Source organism: Pithys albifrons, chromosome Z (genome assembly GCF_047495875.1).
Source record: "Pithys albifrons albifrons isolate INPA30051 chromosome Z, PitAlb_v1, whole genome shotgun sequence".
Classification (NCBI taxonomy): Eukaryota; Metazoa; Chordata; class Aves; order Passeriformes; family Thamnophilidae; genus Pithys; species Pithys albifrons.
Window position 1 is genome coordinate 2979349 of NC_092497.1, and position 19988 is coordinate 2999336.

The 19988-nt window shown below is 45.1% G+C and overlaps 2 protein-coding genes across 2 annotated transcripts in view; one reads left to right on the top strand and one right to left on the bottom strand.

Annotated features, from left to right (window-relative positions):
* The window catches only part of LOC139684523 (lipoxygenase homology domain-containing protein 1-like), a 53816-nt gene extending 44409 nt beyond the window's left edge, over positions 1 to 9407 (top strand). Inside the window, exons 7-10 of the mRNA XM_071580559.1 lie at positions 2853 to 3023; positions 4165 to 4303; positions 5796 to 5957; positions 8914 to 9407. Coding sequence (XP_071436660.1) covers positions 2853 to 3023; positions 4165 to 4303; positions 5796 to 5957; positions 8914 to 9394 — 953 coding nt within the window. The 3' untranslated portion in view covers positions 9395 to 9407. The remainder of the gene's footprint in view (positions 1 to 2852; positions 3024 to 4164; positions 4304 to 5795; positions 5958 to 8913) is intronic.
* A 4805-nt stretch (positions 9408 to 14212) lies between these two features.
* ARK2C (arkadia (RNF111) C-terminal like ring finger ubiquitin ligase 2C) overlaps positions 14213 to 19988 on the bottom strand; it is a 50800-nt gene continuing 45024 nt past the window's right edge. The window contains exon 8 of the mRNA XM_071581390.1: positions 14213 to 19056. Coding sequence (XP_071437491.1) covers positions 18939 to 19056 — 118 coding nt within the window. The 3' untranslated portion in view covers positions 14213 to 18938. The remainder of the gene's footprint in view (positions 19057 to 19988) is intronic.

Genomic DNA, 19988 nt, shown 5'->3' on the forward strand with positions numbered 1-19988 from the left:
CCATTTTTCTAGGAGTGGCTATCCAGGTCCCTGATTTAAGGGCTGGAAGGGACAGGCTGTAGGTATTTGCTTTCCATTTCAATCCCTGTCAGAGCCCAGCACTTGCTCTTTGAATAGCCCAGAGCTGATAAAAGGATCTTTGTGGGGAGATGCAGGAAGAGCTGCACTTTGTGCTTGCTTTGCCCTCAACATCTGCTGTAAGTCAGCATTGGGGTATTTCTCCCTCTGATAAAAGAACAGGATTTTATTGCAGCTCTTCTGGTGAGTGGCTTCTGGGACCAGGCTCTAGAAAAGGGAGTGCATCCCATCCAGTCTCTTTCCTGGTACTGCTTCTTAACACTGATCCTGACCCCATCGTCCTGTTCACTCCTGACAACAGGGCTGAGATCACCAATTTATTCTGTCCTGGTCTGCAGCCACTCTTTGATGGAAGTGGAAGAGCCTCCTGAATATGCTGCAGAGATGTCCACTGAACTTAAATGGAAGTGAGCCTACCAAAAGATCAACAGCTGACACTGAAAACATGTTTAGAATAAATTTCCAAATAGCCCCAAAGAGCAAGTTCCTCTAGGTAAAGCACAGTGGTAGCCCTGGAGAACTTCACAGGGCTATAGAATACCAGAATGGTTTGGATTGTAAGGGATCTTGCCTTAGGCAGGGACACCTTCCCCTAGATCAGGTTGCTCTAACCTGACCTTGAACACTTCCAGGGATGGGCAACCTGTGAAATTAAAGAAAATGGAACCAAACTCTTCTCACCAGTGTCCAGTGACAGGACAAGAATCAGTCAGGTCAAGCTGAAATACAGGAAAATCCATTCAAAAATAAGGAAAAAACTTTTTTTCTCTGCACAGTAAATCAAAGTCTGGCACAGGCCACCCAGAGAGGTTGTGGAAACTTCATCCTTGGAGATATTAAAAAAATGTCCAGAGCCCTGATGAACCTGCTTTAGCTGAGCTTGCTCTAAGCAGGGGTTGGACCAGATGTGCTACAGATGACCCTTCCAACCACAATAATTCTGCAGTTCTGTGCCCCTGAAATTTAAGGAGCAAGTGGTGTTGTTGGTTGAAGTCGGTGCTTTGTAGTGCTCAGTTTCCTAGCTTGGAGAAGATTCATGAAGCCCAAACATAAAACAGCAGTAGCAGTGAGGCTGGTAGAGAATTGCCAGCAATTTGGGGGGGGGGGGGGGGGGTGTCACAGTTCACAGCAAAAGGATGACTTGTTGACATAACTCAAAAAAGTGCCATCATTTTCTTCTCAAGGGTAATGAGGATTAATACTTCCAGACTAATAAAGCTGGCACATGGCAGTGAGTTCCTGGAAAAGCAAGAACTGTTTAATGGCTCTGGGATGTACGTAATAAGTCAGCAGAGGTGTCTCATCATGAACATAACCTTTCTTTGTCTGACTAATAACAGGACTTGTAAGTAGAACTGTCTGAACCTCTGGTCTCCATGAAACTCAAAAAGGGCTTCTTAGATTTCAACAAAGAAATCAGGAAAGTGTTCTCAAATGCTGTTTTCTTCATTTCCATGTTGCTTTTCCAATGTGGAAAAAAAACCAAACCAGACAAACTGAAGTAGCAAACTAAAAGGATGCCATGACTCCTCAGAAGGATCCAAGGTAAAAGTTAAGAGATTTGGTGTCCCTGCTGGAAGATCCATCACTTTAGTGCGTCCTGTGTTCATGTCCAGTCCCAGCACTAGGGAATTCACCCTGGTTGCTTGGCAAAGAAGGGCAATTTCCTAGCATGTGGTAGCTGGCAAGGTCAAAGGAGCAAGTTGTACTTTGCATTCTGGTCTTCAAATCCAAATATGAAGGATTTGGAGGCAAAACAGGCCAAAGGGAAAGATATTAAAGCCTACTCACGCTCCCAAAACTTGACCACGCAGACACTGCTATGTCTTCACTGATAGCTACAGAAGTGTTTGCAGTAGGGGTGGGGGTAAGTTAGATGTAAGGTGGGAGTTAGAGCATGTGATCATCTTTCCTTTTGCTTTAAGTCTTCATTTTCCCCTTAAAATAGTTAGAAAATTCAGCAGCACTTTCTGTGACAGAAAGTGTTCCGTTAACTTTTGCCCCCCAAACCTCTGATTTCCAGGAGTTTTTATGCTTTGGGCTCTGACAAAGAGTCCCCTGGTTTTCCTGGGACTTTGTAAGGTTTTATTATCCTTGAGACACAGCAGTGGTTCTTCAGGGGATGGCCCTTATGTAGACATGTGTCAGACCAGCCCTGCCTCTCCCTGCTCCCTGCAGCTACTGTGGGTACTGTAGAAGCCACATCTCATACAAAATGCTGGGCAAGGACAGGAGTTGCTCCCTAGCCCAGAGAGTTTGAATCCCAACTTTTCCAGGGCCATTCTGCAACACCTTTATGCCTGATCAAAAGTCAGCAGGTCCCTCAAAAAATGGCCTTATTCTAGAAGGGGGATCAGGTGATGGTCTTGTGCCAGCTGGTTTTGGTATCAAAACTGATGACATTATCTAAAGAAAATACCCATTAAGAGCATCCAGCTCTGGGCTTCACAGTTTGGGAAAGACACAGACCTCTTGGTGCAGGTCCAGAGGAGGCCATGTAGATGCTCCAAGGGCTTGAGTCCCTCTGCTCTGGAGCCAGGCTGGGAGAGCTGGGGGTGTTCACCTGCAGAAGAGAAGGCTCCAGGCAGACCTGAGAACCCCTGCCAGCGTCTAAATGGGCTCCAGGAGAGCTGGAGAGGGACCTGGGAGAAGGACCTGGAAAACATTCCATGATTCTATAATTTCTATCACCAAGATGGTGCTACCAAGGAAAGGTACCTCACCTCCTTACCCAGCTATATAACCAAACCTGTTTTATATTGTTGTTTCACTAGGAATTGCACCAGGTTGGCACTTGGAATACATTGATGTGATGGACTCTGCCATGGACAAGACATTTCGCTTCCAGTGTGATCGTTGGCTGGCTAAAGGTGAAGATGATGGGCAGCTCATAAGGGAACTGGCTTGTGCCAATAATGACATCCTGGAGCTGAAGGAACGGACTGGTAAGTTTGGAGTTCTCTTTTGTCATTTGCTGAGGGACCTCAGAGGCCATAGGACCACATCTCCTGCAAGTTGCTTCACTAAGAGTTTCCAAGGGTTGGACTATTTCATATACTCTTTACTTCAAAAGTGCTGTGAAAAGAAAGAAACAAATCAGGATTTATGAGGGAAAAAATTATCTCATTGTGGCTTGAAACCTAAAAGTGTCCCATCTGCAATGGTTCAACCCAGCAATAAGCCATAAGAACACATGGGTTTGATCTCATTATAAGTAATGTGCTTGAGTCTTTGAGGTGGAAAATAAGATCAATCCTTAAAGCTTTGTAAGTAATATTACTCCAGCTTCCTCCTTAACTCGTTATGGGCAACTAGCTCAAGTATCCCAGATGAACATGACAGCTGAGCTTAACCGCCCATGGCCCTGGGTCTGCTCTGGGTGTCCCACTGGGTCCAAGGTACTTATACTGGTGTCAGATGTGGTGAGTGAGTCAGCCAACAAGAGTTATTTAACCATACTTGATGATATGTAAGGTGCATCTCAAGAACTCCAGCACCAGTGTTCTGCTTCAGGAACGTCCTGGAGAGTCAATAATCACATCATTTTACCATGAATTCATTCTGCCACTGTAAAAAAACAGCCTTGTGGTGGCCCTTTTGGGTACTTACGGGCCATCACAGTACCTGAGCACATCCTGATGGGTACATGGGTACCCTCACTCTGCTAGGAACAATGGCACAAAAAGAAAAAAGGAAAAAAAAAGAAAGAGGGTTTGGACAGTGTGTAAAAGAGAGTGCTTAGCACAGCAGGGAGCTGAACGCAGCTTGTTCAAGATGGACTTTGATGATCCTTGTGGTCTCTTCCAACTCAGAATATTCTGTGATTCTAAGAATAACTCCATCTATCCTTGCTACCCAATTGAGCAGGACTCGCATTTTTAATGTGCTCAATCCCAAAGCACTTAGGAGTCAAAAGTCCCATATATTTCAGTGTGTTTCTATCCTTATTTTGCAAGAGCTTTCTTGTGTGCTGTGATAAATATTAGGAAAGGAGATTTTAAGCAAAGTGACAGCCAAATGAAGAGATCTTGCTGGCCATCTGCTCCTCCTTCTCTATTTAACGTGTGTGTTAATTATGCTCTAAAGCCTATGAGATTGTCACAGTAACAAGCGACAGAGAGGATGCAGATACAAAGGAAAACGTCTGGATCATCTTAGAAGGAAAGATGGGCCGCTCAAAGGAATTTCTTATGGAAAACTCCTCCAAGAAAAGGAGATTTGAAAGGTAGTAAACAGAATGGTGGGCTAGGGGAGGTCCCCACAGGTTGTGTGTCCTCCACAAATGCCAGTTCTTCTCCAGGATGGCTTAGAGAGCTGTGTTTGTGCTATGCTTCAAAAAGCTTAATGGCTTCTCACCTGGATTAAAAGGAACATAAAAAATTACTTTCTTATGGGCAGCTGCAGAGTAGGTTTTAAAATTATAAGAAAAAGGCATTTGGCAAAAGGAAATACAGATGTTGTAGTGTGTGTGTGTGTGTGTGTGTGTCTCCCTTTGTATCATGCAAAGGGATTTCTGGCGAGCCCTCAGGGAGGCTCTGTATGTGTTTTTGAGCTGGGAGGAGCAGAAGGAAGCTGGGGGTGGTTTTAATTCCTTTTGCAGCATCTCGTTGGCAGTGGGAATCAGAGAGAAAGTAATAATAGTTGGAGGCTAAATGTTGTCAGAGCTGCTCAGATTTGACTTCCCAGATGAACCTGGGGGGCGAGGCTGCGAGGTCACTGTCGCGTGAGGAGAGCCAGGAATCAGCCTCTCACGCAGACAAGCTGGAGGCACATCCATGTTACATGGGGCATATTTCTTCTCCCACGTGGGATCAAAGTGCTTCAGGTGTGAGATGGGTTTTTCTGCTTTGTTTAAGGGCACAGAGCACTCTTAGGACATGGGAACCTCATCAGAGTCCTGGGCGCTGCTGACGTTCTGCTGCTTTGCAAGGAGAACGGGTTTTTCTAGTAAAGGACGGTGAAATGGCAGCTGATGTGGAATGTAGTATGAATGTCTGAGGTATCATGTGAAATAGGAAAGATCAGTAGGAAGCTAACAGTGTCTACAGAGGAGTTAGACACTGACCTCCAAAGCATTAGTCACAGTCTATCCTTGGAAGGTTGGAAGAAAGACCAACCCGAGGAAATAAACCTAACAGATCTCGGGGTACATGACAGGGATCCAGAAAAGAGTTTGATAGAGACATGTCATCCCTGCCCATTTCAGGGGTTTAGAACTAGGTGATGTTTAAGGTCCTTTCCAAACCAAACTAAACTCTTCTGACATTCTATGATTCTATTGTTTCCCTAAACTATTTCCAATCTGAACTTCAGGAAGGGTGGCTGAACTAGCAAATTTAAAACAGCTATGGTGGGTAGATGTGTAGCAGATACAATATCTGTCAAGAATGAATGAATGAATAAGTGCTGGAGGGGAAATTAGTCATTCTTTAGCTTTATCTATAATGAGGCAAATTGATTCTGTATGTGGAACAGCTCAAGTTTATCCTGGGAAGTCCTAGTGGCAACAATTTAAAGTGTCACCCCTAATCAGGGAAAATACTAAATTTAAATATGGAAATTATACTTTGTGTTCAATGATTGTAGGTTAAATCAAATGACTGTAAATGAAGGCTTATCCTCTATCTCCTATAGCTATGTGCAAATTACTTAATGTCCATATGAGACAAATCACTGGCAGCCTTCAGGATACTGAAACTGCTCCCTATTTCCTGTAGGGGAGCAACAGACACATTTCAGTTTTCTTCAAAGAATGTTGGTGACATTGCAGCCATCTGTGTTGGTCACTGCCCAAAAGATGGGAAGAAGTCATCTGCAAAAGCTGATGTCTTCTGGCATGTCCAGGAGATTATCGTGACGGAGATGGAGCTTTGCAACAAGTAAGTGATTTCTCATCTGCAAGGAGCTGCTCCAGGAGGGCATGGGGGAGCTGAGCAACTCTGCATACATACTCATGAAGCATTTCAGACTTAAGAAATAACAGAAAGTCTCACCTTAGTCTGAAAGTTAAGGATATGTTCTTTAGTGTGTCAGGTACAGAACAACCCTGCCTGACTCATCTGTGCAATTTCAGTGTTCTTAGACAGGGCTTTTCATGTGCAGATAAGTTTGTAAACAAGCTGCCTTGGGTGAAGCTTGCAGCTAGGAAAAATTACTGTCTCAGCTTGTGGGAAATACTCCAAACTGACTGAAATTTAAGGGGTTTGTAGGATGGTCTGCATAGACTGGTCTTTAAGTCACGTGAAATAGCTCCTAGAAACAAGCTCAGGGTGAGACATAACCTGAGCCACTGATTCAGACCACCTTGGATGAGTGAGCTTTCTGGTCTGGTTCAAAGGGCTGGACATGACTGGAAAGGTTGCAGTCATGCAGCTAGAATATACCTAAAGAGCCCTGAGATGTCAGGTCCTACATGTTTTAGTCTAAGCCCCAACTTTGGAAGGGGTAACATTCACAACTCAGGGAGCAGATAGCACAGGGGCTGTGCAACAACCAGAGGAGATCACCCATCTGCAGAATAAACTGCACTTCAGTAAAACAATCCACAATGTTAATTGTGTATTTCTCATCTTCTTCACGATATTTCCATTGCTGCTAAACAGTCTAACTACAGGGAGTTCATTCCAGCTGAAACAATTGAGTGTTTAAGAAGAAATCCTTGAAGTGGGCTTTTTTTCTTTTTAAAGCTAAGAGTCTCTCCTAGCAAATTAATCAGCTAGTTGAAGAGCCTTAATAATATTTGCTGAATGAAAACTCAGTCAATTGCATAATAAAACATGTTCTTTTCTCCTGGTGGAGAAAAACCTGGAACCCTCGAAGTCCAGCTGTGCAATCAAATCCATGCACTAAACTCGTTAGGAACGTGATGAAACTGCTGAAACAATGTGTTGTGAAGGGGCCAAAGACATTGCCATAAAGGCCCAGGGGTTTTTAAGCTATTTAAAGTTAAAGAGGGCAGCCAGGAGGTATGGTTAAAGCCTGCAGCCTGTCCTTACACTGAAGCAGGGCTCTAGCTCTGCAGATGCAGCACTTCATAGTGGTGTTTGCAGTGGAAATGATCAACTGGAGAGATTGTACCACAAGAGCAAGCTCTCATGTCAAGTATTTCCCATCCCAAATATCAAAATAAAAGACCCAGACAAATCAAAGACCAAATTAAAAGAGTTACAAAATTGCTGCAGAAATAGTTTTGAATTACACCTGGATTTTGCCCTTTAGTAGTACATCTTATTATGTGAAAGGGCTGTATTTAAAGTTTTCCTTGCAAATCACAGGGCTAGAAAGGTCATCTTTTTTTTTTCTTGCCCCTTGTGAAGATTGGCATACGCCATTATACCTCCAGACTGAGATATTACACAGCTGAAGAAATAAAACTGCAGCATCAGGCAACCTCTCCACCCCACTCTCATGCAGTTTTTCTGCCCCTTAGCCTAAAATTTTGCTCCCTTGGGAATTTCTCATTTACAAAGTCTCTTTCCAGAGAAAGAATTGTTTTACTCTGGCTGCAGAAAATGCCAAAATTGTTGGAAATGCTTAAGAAAAGCAGTACACATGAAATCATAGTAACCCTTCCTCCAGGTGTTCATTTTACACACATATACGCTGCAATCCAGCTACAGTCCATTCAGGAGGACCTGCTGCAGTTTGGTGAAGGGGAGGGAAGGGGGAAAAGCTCATTTGGAACTGATCTGCATTATTGGAAATGAAATACATCATTAAAAGCAGAGTGCTCCAGCCCTTGGCTGGGTGCCAGATACGAGGTAATTTATGGATGTGCTCTGTGCTCCCTGCACATCACCAGAGGCAGCACTGCAGAGACAAGGGCTTTCAGCATCTGGTACCTATCATTTCTGTGTTTCATTATTTTTTTTCCCTGCTAAGGATGAGATGGTTGATCTAGAAAGGAAAGGGTATATTTAAACCTCCTCTACATTTCCAATTTCCTTTTCTTCTGCTTTTTTCCTGCATTAGCTGAGGAGCTGACTACTCATCCTGCCTTGGTGGGTCTGTAACTGGACATGCCATTGCACGGGCAAAAGAGATGACAAGAGCCCCACACTGATCCTTCCCATGTGCAGGGTACCTGTGTAGGGAGATGTTAGATTTTCCAGTTTCAGTCGCAATGTTCCATCAGGGCTCTTTGTAGAGAGAAATTCTAGTCCTCCACATATGGAAAAGTGTTGAAACAGCACTAATATTGGGCAATTTAGCAGAATGGCCAGTCCATAAATTCCTGGCTTCTTGCTTGTGCCAGGCATGGTGTAGCAGCAGGACTATGGCAGTGCCTGTCCCTGTGCTGGCACTACTGAGGCACCTCCAGTGCTGGGGCAGTTCTGGGCCCCTCAGACAGGAGAGACTCTGAGGGGCTGGAGTGTGTCCAGGGAAGGGACCGGGGCTGGGAAGTGACTGGAGCAGCAGGAATGGCTGAGGGAGCTGGGAGGCTCAGCCTGGAGAAAAGGAGGCTCAGGGACTCCCTGACAGAAGTGGGGAGCCAGGGTGGGTCAGACTCTGCTCCCAGGGAGCAGGTGATGGGGTGAGTAGAAATGTCAAGTTGTGGCAGGAGCGGTTTAGATTGGATATTAGGGAAAATTCCTTTATGGAAAGAGTTGTCCGGCCCTGGTACAGCTGTCCATGGCAGTGGTGGGTTTGAAAGCCATGTGGATGTGGCACCTGGGGGCATGGGTTAGTGATGGGCTTGGCAGCATTGGGTTCACAGCTGGACTCTCAAAGATCTTAGAGGTCTTTTTCAGGCTAACCAGTTCTATGATTTTATAACATATGTCCCAGAGGGTGAACATCTATACCATTAACTTGGCACTGATTTTCCCCCGACAGATACTTTTTCAGATGCAACTCGAAAATCCCTCTGCGATACAAGAGACGAGACTACAAAGTCTTTGAGTGTGCCAAGGTCACGGAGAGCTTTGCCAGCAAAGCCCGGAGCTTGGTGCCAGTCAAATATGAGACCATTGTGGTCACAGGCTTTGAGAAGGGCGCGGGGACCGACGCCAACGTGTTCATCACCATCTATGGGCTGAACGGGGACTCGGGAAAGCGGGCACTGAAGCAGAAGTTCAGGAACCTCTTTGAAAGAGGTAAAACCAACAGATTTTACCTGGAAACACTGGACATGGGGGAGCTCAAAAAGGTCCGGATTGAGCATGACAACAGTGGTCTGGCACCGGGCTGGCTGGTGGAGCGGGTGGAGATCACAAACTCTGCCACTGGTGTGACCACCATATTTCCCTGCGGAAAGTGGCTGGATGAAAACCGGGGTGATGGGTTGATCTGGAGAGAGCTTTACCCTAGGTACTGAGGAAGGCAGGGGTTTGGGCCCTTCTGTTTGCATATTTTTTTCTCATTGTCCTGTTTTATATTGCATTTTACTTTTTAAAGCACTGCTTTTTGTATATTCAGAGATTTTTAGTAGCAAGATGTGCTTCCTGGGTTAACATTTTGTAAAATTAAAAGAGTTTTTTTTAAAGTGCATATCACATTGCAAATGAAATAAATACATTTTTTCTTACTTATGATTAAGAGCTACAACAAACTCTCCTTTACTAATTCAGATGTTTCTGCCCTCAATACTGTGCCCTGCCTCAGCTGGAAGAACCCACTGACCTACACCACTGATGATCTACACTTTTAGATGAGTAAAAAGGCTGAGAGAATTGAGTCACTTTATTTAAGTAAATTGAGCTTGGGGACTCCAGTTTTTCCTGGTAGTGGCAACTGGAAACTCAGCTCCAGAAGGCCCTGCATCAGAAGCAGCAGGACTTTCCACAGGCAGGTTGGAGAGCACCTGCATTCACCCAGCCAGGTCTCAAGGCATGGGATCTGTGTGGTGTTTTCCACCTGTGGGCTTTTTTACCCCAAGCTGTCAAGATGAATTCCCCCCAGTCTGCCAAGAGCAGAGACCTCTGGTTACGGTTGCCAGAACTAAAGACCTTCCAGATAATCAATTCCACAGCAAGGAAGCTGTGCTAACTATATTCAAAGCTGACTCAGGGTAATCTTACCCTATATGGCCTGAATACCAGCTCCATTCCAGAGTAGCTGCCATTCATTTTCATTTTTCATTTTTTTCCCTTTAATAAGGATTGCTGTTTTGTCTTTTTCTGTGGTGAAGGGATTTCCTGAAGGCAATAACAGGTTAATTCTCCTGTTGATGAGCTCTTCCCAGGTACTCATATCTCTATGGGTATCAACAAAAAAAGCCTGTTCATAAATAATTTCTTCTGGCGTCCTCTCCCTCCCCAGGAAGCAAAGAAGCAGGACAAATCCCTTGGAAGAGAAAGGGAGGTATCTGAGCTGCCAGGAGAAAACCTTCCTCCTGACCCACCCACAGAGAGGACATTCCCCCTTCCAGAAGCTGGTTTAAAACAAGGACTTTGCATGAATAGGGATCTAATGCACCAAGAGTGGGTTAAACCAACCAAGCCTACCTATCTTATCCATCCCTGGGTTGATGATGCTTCTGCTGGGGCTTGACATGAAAGTGCCTGGCCATGAGGCAGGACCATCCGACTGCTGTATCCTTGACTGCTCATGGCAAAGAAGGTCCCAGCAAAGGCTGGTGAGGCTGAGACAGGGGTTAGGGGCATCTTGCAGGGGCTGTCAATTGCTCAAGGGTATTTGAAAGCTGCTGCATCCCACCAAAGCCCTTCCAGGGAAGCTCTGCATTTCTATTTTCCACAGCAGGCACCACTGAGGAGACTTGAGATTATTCATGGCTCTCTGTGCCAGCTCACAAATAATAGCTCAGACTAATTCATTTTAGGAACCTTTATGGTAACTGATGGTTTTGGAGCAGAGCAAGTTGCTTAAATGAGCCCAGTAATCAACCTCATCAGTGATCAACTACTTGCTGAGAGGAATAATAATAGCAGCCTTCACTGCCTGTGTTCTCCCTCCTCACTGCAGACTGATGCTGCCAAGCTCTGAGGAAGGGGCTGGGAGCTTACAGGAGGAGCAGAACAAACCTCAGGGGGGCTAAAGGTGAGTGCTGGGGTCAGCAGCTGTGTTGCCTCTCTGGAATCCTGCTGGGATGGGGCTCGGGCTCCCTGGATGCCCAGGGTGTCCCTTGAGTGAAATCTGGGGTGTCTGGTTTTGCTGCACTTGTGCAGTGTCACTGCAGCTCCCCAGTGGGTGTTTGAAGCAAAATGAGGGCCAGGCTTTTGATTTCTCTGTGTTGCCTCCCACCCCAGTCTAACTAGGGCTACGAAAAAACCTTTCCAGTCAATATTTGGCCCATTTTTAGACAAACGTGTGCTGCAATGAAACAGGAGTTTGTGCCATTAAAATGCCGCAGTCCTGGCGTTGCCAGTTCACTTCATTCAGTCCCTACTTGGTAGAGAGTTGTGGGGAAGCTGGTCTTAGAGCACCACTGCAGCAGTTTAATCCCTGCTGCCCCTCAGCAAATTCACTACACTGATAAATACTTCCATGGAAGAGTACAAGGCCAGGTTGGATGGGGTTTGTAGCAACCTGTTCTAGTGGAAGTTGTCCCTACTTATGGGAAGGAGGTGGAACTGGGTTTTAAGGTCCCTTCCAGCCCAAACTATCCTGTGATTCTATGATGATTTATGATTCCAACTCTTGGGAGCAGTGAGGCAGCTTCTGACCCACACACCATCCCTTCACATAGCAAGTAGCAAAGATAAATCCTTACCTCACAAATGAGCGGTGCTCACATCTGGGAGGACTCACATACAGTAAGTAGCTAGAACCATGGATTGAAATTCTGTTGAAGTAGGAAAGAACATCATCTTCAGGGTCACCAGATCACTGTGTAGGTGGGAGATGGGATTACAGATACCTGGGTTGCCATGAAAACCACCTGCCATCCCTGAACAGGCACATTCAACAAAAAAGCCCCAGGCAAAGCTGCCCTGAAATTGGCCAAGGGAGAGTTTGCTGATAGTGGGTCAGCAACCCCACTGCCTCCTAGGAAGGCAACGTTGGCAAAGCATGAAAAACCTCCATTCTTTTCTTCTAAAGACTTCAAATAGGCCCCCTGTTATTGCAAAGCTCCGCTCCACCCTGGCTCTGGGGAATCCTTCTGTTGCTACAATAGCTAATGCTACAGAAGTAATAAGACAAGAGTGGAGTTTTTCCAAGGCCTGGATTAGCACTAAGCTGCTAAATTCAACACATTTTTGGCCAAGTGGAGAACCAGGGAGGGGAAAAGCCAAGATTTCCCTAGTCCTGTGTCTCTTGCAGGGCTCAGGCAATCTCTGCCTGGAGGGACAGAGCATCCCAAAGCTGGTACAGCTGGGCAGATGTACAGCTCCTGCTCCTACCACCAACCTCTCTTATTTTTTATCTCTTTATTTCTTAATTGGTACGGCTTTAATGCACAAACATTCATCCAGAAAACATTAATGCAGATGGGAACAAAAGCAAAAGACAAGAAAGGTAACAATCAGTGTGAGTCTTCAAACCAGTCTGTCCCATTATCTCTCTGTTCTCCACCATTTTTGGAGTCTGAAGAGGTGCTATGTTTACTAACTTTATGTTTACTAGGCATTTGGGTGCTGCCAGTGAAAACAAATATAAACAAGGAGCCCTCTGCAGTGTTGCATGCTGAAGGACTGGTTGCCTCTTGCTGCAAGACACAGAGAATTATTTGCAAATCCCTATAAAGTTGTTGCTAAACATTTTTCATGTCATCATATACCTACACCAACCTTACATTCACAAAGGCAGAATGACTGAGGGATGTGAAGTATCTTACACTCTGTATTTAGAGATCATATAATCTTCCCTCCCCCATTCTTATGTGTAGAGATCCATTATGAAATTGGAAAGAGCTAAAAGAGGGGGAAAACCCCCAAACTAAAACAGCAATAAATATATTTATTAAGGGGGATGTACAGCTCTGAGCTGCTACCTGTGAGCCAGCTGCAGATTTAGTTACTACAAAACACAAATAAGGGCTAAGCTTCCCAACCCTGGACAGCATCTGCTGTGAGAGCAGATGCTCGCAGTGCATAAAGATGTTGCACTCGGTCCATGCTGTTACACCTTGATGGGCACAGCCCCTCTCCCTCCCCAGCACAGACACTGGTAGCTGCTTGCTGTGCTCAGCAGGGCTGTTATCAGATCACAGTGGTGTGTTTGCTGCTCCAGTTTTGAAACAAAACCAATTGCTATCTCCATCAACTCAACGTTGTCACCCTTTCAAAGGACATCAGCAAAATCTCAGTGAGAAAGTGAGATATTCCCCAGACAGACCAGCAGGTAATTTTTAGCCTGTTTTCTGAATTTCTAAAACCTTTCTGTAACTAGAGCTTTGTATTGCCTGACCACAGTTCATCCTTTATGCAGCTTTTGCTGGATGCTGGAGGAGCTGGCAATTCTCTTTGGCTACAGGAACCAAATCTCTGTGATCAGCAGCCGCCTGTCTCCAAGGCTTATTGAGTCTAATCACATAGTCAAAGCTGGGGACTGGTCTCAGCTTTTCATGAGGAACAGCTGAATCAAGAGTGGGCAGGAAGCAGAGACCAGCACCAAATTATTGTGGGAGAGAATAAAAGCACAAGAGCACCTGTGAAATGGACTGTGCAGGATGCAAAACCAGCTGTGTGGCCTACCAGCAGGTATCAAAAGGATTGAAAATAGCCTCAGCTGTATTGGTGTTAGTTTGGAGTATTTTTTTTCTCCTAGTTAGTTCCTCCTTCCCTAATTATTAAACCGGAGACCCACACAGAAGGAGATGCTTCTCCACCAGGAGGATGAAGAACCTTCTGATATCTCTGCAGGACTTGCTAGAGATATCCTACAGGCACCACGGGATGTGTTTAGAGGAGAAATCTCTTTTTAACAGGCATTTTTCAGAAATTCTAGAAGGTGATTTTGGCACTTGATCACTAAACTGGTGCCACAGGACATCACTCATAGTGGTGTGCCCAGTATGGAGAGCCTCCCCCCTCCTATGCCGTGGAGCTCAACCACCAGCAGCCTCTGCAAAACAGATGGGCAGAGAACTTTATACCCCAGCAGTGGGGGGGTTTGCATATCAAAGTCAAAAGGCATAAGCAGTGGAAGAAGAATTTACTCTGACCCAAAGAAACCATATACAAGCAGTAAATAAAGACCAAGTGATCGCCCTGCCAGGTGACTTCTGCGTGGTACATGTTTATAGTTAGCAATGCAGTTTGTTTTATTAGTTATAAATAAAGTACAAAAAATCCACCAAAAGTGAATCTAAGCATTTACACAATTTCTAATGTCTTTCCATTTCTTCAATGCACTATTGCTTTAATATTAATAATAAATATTTTTCTAGCTTTCTTCTATAAAATAGTCTATGTACCAAAATGTTGCACAGCACAACAGAACAGCAGTAGGAATACAAAAATGTGGGTGATCCTTTCACCTGCCCAGGCCATTAAAGGAGACAGGTTTTGTTTTCTTGCTCCGTGTTTTATTTATCCATTTTACAGTGACTTTGGGGGGGATGACAATGAACCCCCCTGTCCCCACACAGCTCAAAATCACATCTCCAGGCTACAGGGGAGGAGTGTTACAGAGCAGCAGGGTGAAAAACACAGACAGGTTTAAAACCTGGGGTAAGGCAAAGTCAACAAAGCAGAGCAGCACCCTGAAGGGACAGAGACAAAAAATTAAGGTATAGTGATTTTGTGCCTTTCTAACCCAAAGCAGAATTGCATCCAAAGCATTTTGGGGTGGGGAAGTGTGGCTACTGGCTGAGCACATGCATCAAACCCCACTTCTGTTCATTCAAGGCTGAGTGTCTGCACTGACCAAGCGTGGTTATGGCTTAAAGCTTAAAATGTTATCAAAGGTACTGCCACCTTCTTGCAAAGTTGGAATATTTGATATTCAGGAACCTTTGGGAAAGAGCAGTGCATTGCAAGAGCAGTGTGGCCATGGCAGGATGGGGATGTGGATGCTTGGCCATGACAGTTTGGGGCTGACTGTCTTCTCAGGGGCTCTAGTGCAGGTCTCAGCTCTCCAGTGGATTTAAAAGTTCTAAATGAAGGTTTCCCCTTTTTACAAAAGGGATGAAACCAACCGACTAAGATCATCATTAAGGGCTTCCGCTTCCATGCTTATCTCACAGCAAACGCTCCTCACAGGCATTGTAAAGGGGTGCCAAATCCTGTGTCCATCCCAGCCCCCCTCAGCTGGACATGGCATCATAGAATTCCAGAACAGTTTGGGCTGAAAAGGACATTAAAGCTTGTCTAGTTCCACTTCCTGGCATTGGCAGGGACACCTTCCAGTCGTCCAGGTTGCTCCAAGCCCCATCCAGTCCGCTGTTGGACACTTCCAGGGATGGGGCAGTCACAACTTCTCTGGACAACCTGTGCCACATGCCTTACTAGCCTCTGAGTAAAGAGGTCCACCCCTAAAAATTCCTCACTTTTGCTGCCTCCAAGCTCAGGCTTAACCTGTTGCCTCCTTCACCCCACACCCTCCTTCACCTACTCTGTGGGTGCACACACAGAGGGTGAAAAGAGCCAAACCAAGCACCAAAAATGGCACCAAAAACTGGACAGAGCCACCACACATGGGCTTCCTTCCTGGGCTTTTGCAGCAACTTGCAGAGTCTTGCACTAAAAGGCATTACCCCAAGCACAGCTTTGTAGTGGGGGCCTGCTGGGTGTCATTGCAGGGTCACACATGCAGCAAGAGCAGCAGCATCACCAGAGGCATTGGGGACAGGGCAGGGCCAGGAAACAACCGAAATATTTTGGTTTTGCAGAGCGTCGTTAACCGCCTTCAATGCTCAAGGAGGCAACTGAAAGGATCACCAGAGTTTGATTATGAGTGCAAATAATATTCATATATATGTGCTAAACACAGTCACTATATTGCAGTTTTCCACTATGTCACAGCATACAGAATCAAAGGTTTGCATTTTTATGGAATGTATCCAAGGTAACAGCACCACAGTAATACAGTTTGTAATCACACACCCTGATTTTTTTCTCTTTTTTTTGTTTTTGACAAGATAAGCATTACGCCCCACATCCCCTGTTTAATTTTTTTTTAAGTACCGATGCATGCAAAGCATTCCATTCCCAGAAACAATGCAAAAATGAGGTAATAGGAGTAATAAAAAAAATTAGTAGTAATTTCTAAATAAATAAATTATAATTAAAAATGCAAAAAGAACCAACTATAAAAATAATTAAATAAGAACCCACAATATCTACAAGTTAGTCATAAATTATGATTGTTAAATATAAGGCATTTAAACTCACAAAACCCTGTAAACTATCAATGTTTTGTTTCTAGAGATTATTTTGTTGTTGTTTCATTTGTTTTTTTAAACTCACCCTATTATCGCAACCTACTCGTACAAATTATTTAAATGCAAAGGAACCTGACACACCAATACAACTCCAGATGCTGTAAATTCGCACACACCTTGGGATCAGTCACTCACACATACCATGGGAGTTTGGTGCTTTTCTTCACCAAAGTTTGGTGGGTTTTTTTGTTAGTTTGTTCTATTTTTTTTTAAAAACTGTGCTTGTTTATTAGGCAAATAATAACACTTTCTCACAGGCTTTAAGAAAACATGCAGTTCAGAAGTGCTCCTCATTCCCTCCCCATCTAGCCAGAGTCCCAATCACTCTGTTCCTCTCCCTGTTTCCCCCTCAGCCCATGCTGAAACACACCAGACCTCATTACAGTGTATTTTACCAGCCTTGTACAAATAGTATTATTAATAATGCTGCTTTAATCTGCTGCTGCTGGAGCCAGCCCCAAGGGTGGACCACTCCTTGACCCATGGACTTCAGGACTGGGACCACCACATCCCCCAAGAAGCTGGTGCTTGTTCTGAGCGGCAAATGCATCATAAAATCATGGAATGGTTTGTGTTGGAAGGGGTTTTAAAAGGTCATCTAGTTCTAACTCCTAGCCATGGGCAGGGACACCTTCCACTGGACCAGGTTGCTCAGAGCCCTGTCCAACATGACCTTGAATGTTTCCAGGGATGGGGCAGCCACAGCTTCTCTGCCCAACCTGTGCCAGGGCCTCCCCACCCTCACAGCCAAGAATTCCTTCCTTAAGTTTTCCCTGTATGTCACCAGCTGTTCCCCTTCCCTCCCTACCTGCATGGTCATGTGAAGAGAAAGGCTCCTGCACCCTTGTGCCCATGAGGATTCCCTCTTTCTCTCCCCTCTCTTGCTGGGAGGAAAAAGATCTGGTGCCTCTGAGGCTGGTGTTTTCCAATTACAGCTCATGGGAACCTTCCCATTTCTCAGATGGTAGCTTATGATTGATTCTATTTGGAGAGCATCAGTTGGCTTCAGTGAAATGGATGCTCAGGGGAGCCAGAAATCATTCCCACCACATCAGAATTTTCAATACATAGTGTTCCTGACTAAATCCCCTGCTGCTCCTCTGCAGCTCTTTTGCTCCCCTAGTATGGAAAAAAAAAACCAACCAAAAAAAAAAAGGAACAGAAAAAAAATGTTTTGGTTGTGAATGGTGGTTTTCTGGAGGGTTTTCCACTCAAGTCCCTGTGGATGGCGTGCTGAGGTGGTTTTTTTCATGGGGAGCATGGATCACAACAGCTCACTCCTTTGGGTATTGCCTCTTAATTCTGTTTTGAGTGTTAATATGATTAAGTTGCATTTTAACAACCACTGATTACTCCGTGTGGATATGGCCTGAAGCAGGTACACAAGCTCACGTGCGTGCGGGTACACCTTCTTTGAGGCAGGGCACAACCCAGCAGCAAACCTCCAAAAAGCAGCAACCCCACTTCCAAACCTCCCTTCCCCTCCCATGCCCCAGTGCTCACAGTCTCAGCAGTGCCTTGTGAGCATCGAGTTTTCTTCCATCCTGTTATCAGGGATGCTTTTGCATGGGAGAAGAGTTGACACTTTACATCTCTCAGCACTTCTCTGGTGTTATTACACCCCAAAGCACAGCTGTAGGCACGGACTCCAGTAACCATCATTTTGGAGCAGTGCTGGTAAAGCCAACCAGTCACACAGCTCACAGGAGAAAGCATCACGGACAATGGCAATCATATAGACAGATCTTCCTTGGATTTCGATATGACAAGCTACTTTTTTAAAGATACAGAAAGCAAAGAAACAGCATCTAGCCCAATATTATGCCCCTACAGAAAGTGTCCAGCACCAGCAGACAAGCAGGAACGAAGCTTCTCCCTATTGCTTCGTTCATTTTATCCCCAATTTTTATTTTTTATAAGCTTCTCTAAATTTGCAACACACTGTAAATGCAAGGGAAAGAAGCACACGCGGCTGAGGCAAAGAGCGCAAACCCTTCTGACTGTAAACAGGATTTTGCTTTTTCTCTTCTTCCCCCACCCCAAGGATGGGAAATTTTGACCTCTTTATTCTCCCTCTGCAATGTATTAATCAGGCACCAAAATAAGGAATCTATGAAAAAATATTTGGTGCAAAATAGGTAACAGCAACATGTCCACCACAAGATGAGTAGGGCATCAAACACAACATTTCTTAAGCTAACATGCTCCAGCTGCCATCCATAGAAATAGCTAAAGGACCCCTAACATGTTTCTACATATTCGAGAGGTATATATACAATCCCCATGAAGTGCAGGATTGACAGGCCAGGCTACCATAACTAGTTCCTTCATGTTCAACACTAAATCTTCTGCAGGGGTCTCTGAGCTCCGGGAATGCCAGCTCCCTTTCACTGGGCCTGTATCCTGCATATGTGCAATATCTCCTACTGCTAGATATTGTACCTCCTCCTCCCTCCTCACTAACGTGCCTGCAGACTTTCCCTCTCAATCAAATGGCTCAGAAGGCAAAAATTTTGCTGCAAGGGTTTATGGCCATATGACCTGGTAAGGAAAATGGTGTGTCCAGCCAGTCCTTTCAGCTGTCCGAGCCGAGCTGTGTTTCAATGTCCACCCTGCAGATTGGGCACTTCTTGCTGGTTGCCAGCCACTGATCCACGCACACTTGGTGGAAGAGATGCATACAGGGCAACCGCCTGCAGAGAGAGAAAAATGCCCTGTTAGGATGGAGAAGGTCCAGGGGACGAAGAAGAAAAGAAAAACACTTGGGAAGGCACTGGTATAGTGACACCAGTGTTGCTGAGGTCCTACAGACCTTCCCAGCCACACCAGGTCCCATAGCACAGTAGGCTAGAGATGGAGTCCTTCTTGGCCTATTAGGAATCCACAAAACATCCTGAATTGATTTGTTCCAGTTATTAATTACCCCAGCTGCTGCTTTTTAATCTTTCAGGAATAAGGTTATACTGTAAAGCCTCTGGTTTCTTCATCATTGTGACTCACTAGCAGTTAGGTGGGTCACAACAACTTCTATCTGGTGTCTGGTGTGCTTCCAGGGAATGTGGTTGCTTTCTACCTACACCACCTTTGCCATCATCTGCCCTTGTGATACAGAGGGACCTTGAAGCATAAGAACCCACAGCAAGAGGATTGGAGCTTTTCTTGAGGGTTTAAAGCAATTAAAAGGTGAGAAGCAGAATCTGGTACTTCTCACCTGCAGTTCCTTCAGCCATGATAGTTCAGTCCTTTGCATTGCTTGTCCCCACTCTCTGGGACATTTGCCAGGGATAACTGGCGTTCTGCTGTTGGCTCAGGAAGGTTCCCTGTGACCACATGGGCAAAGTACTGTTATTTATTCTACAACAAAGCAGCTCTGTCCTGGACACAAGCCCAAATCTCCTGGACTTCACACTCACACTGCCTTTTATTATACTTTGGTCATCTGTCAAGCTCAGATGTTGATGACTGCAAGCTCCAGATGGCTGTCTGAGGCCTGGGATCGATCCCTCTCTGACACTGCCACCTGGCCAACTGGCACAGCCTTGAAGCAGGTGATCCAAGCCCAGGAGACACCATAAAAAAACTTGGCCCTCCTGTTGCTACAGAGCTCTTCCTACCTACAGGCCAC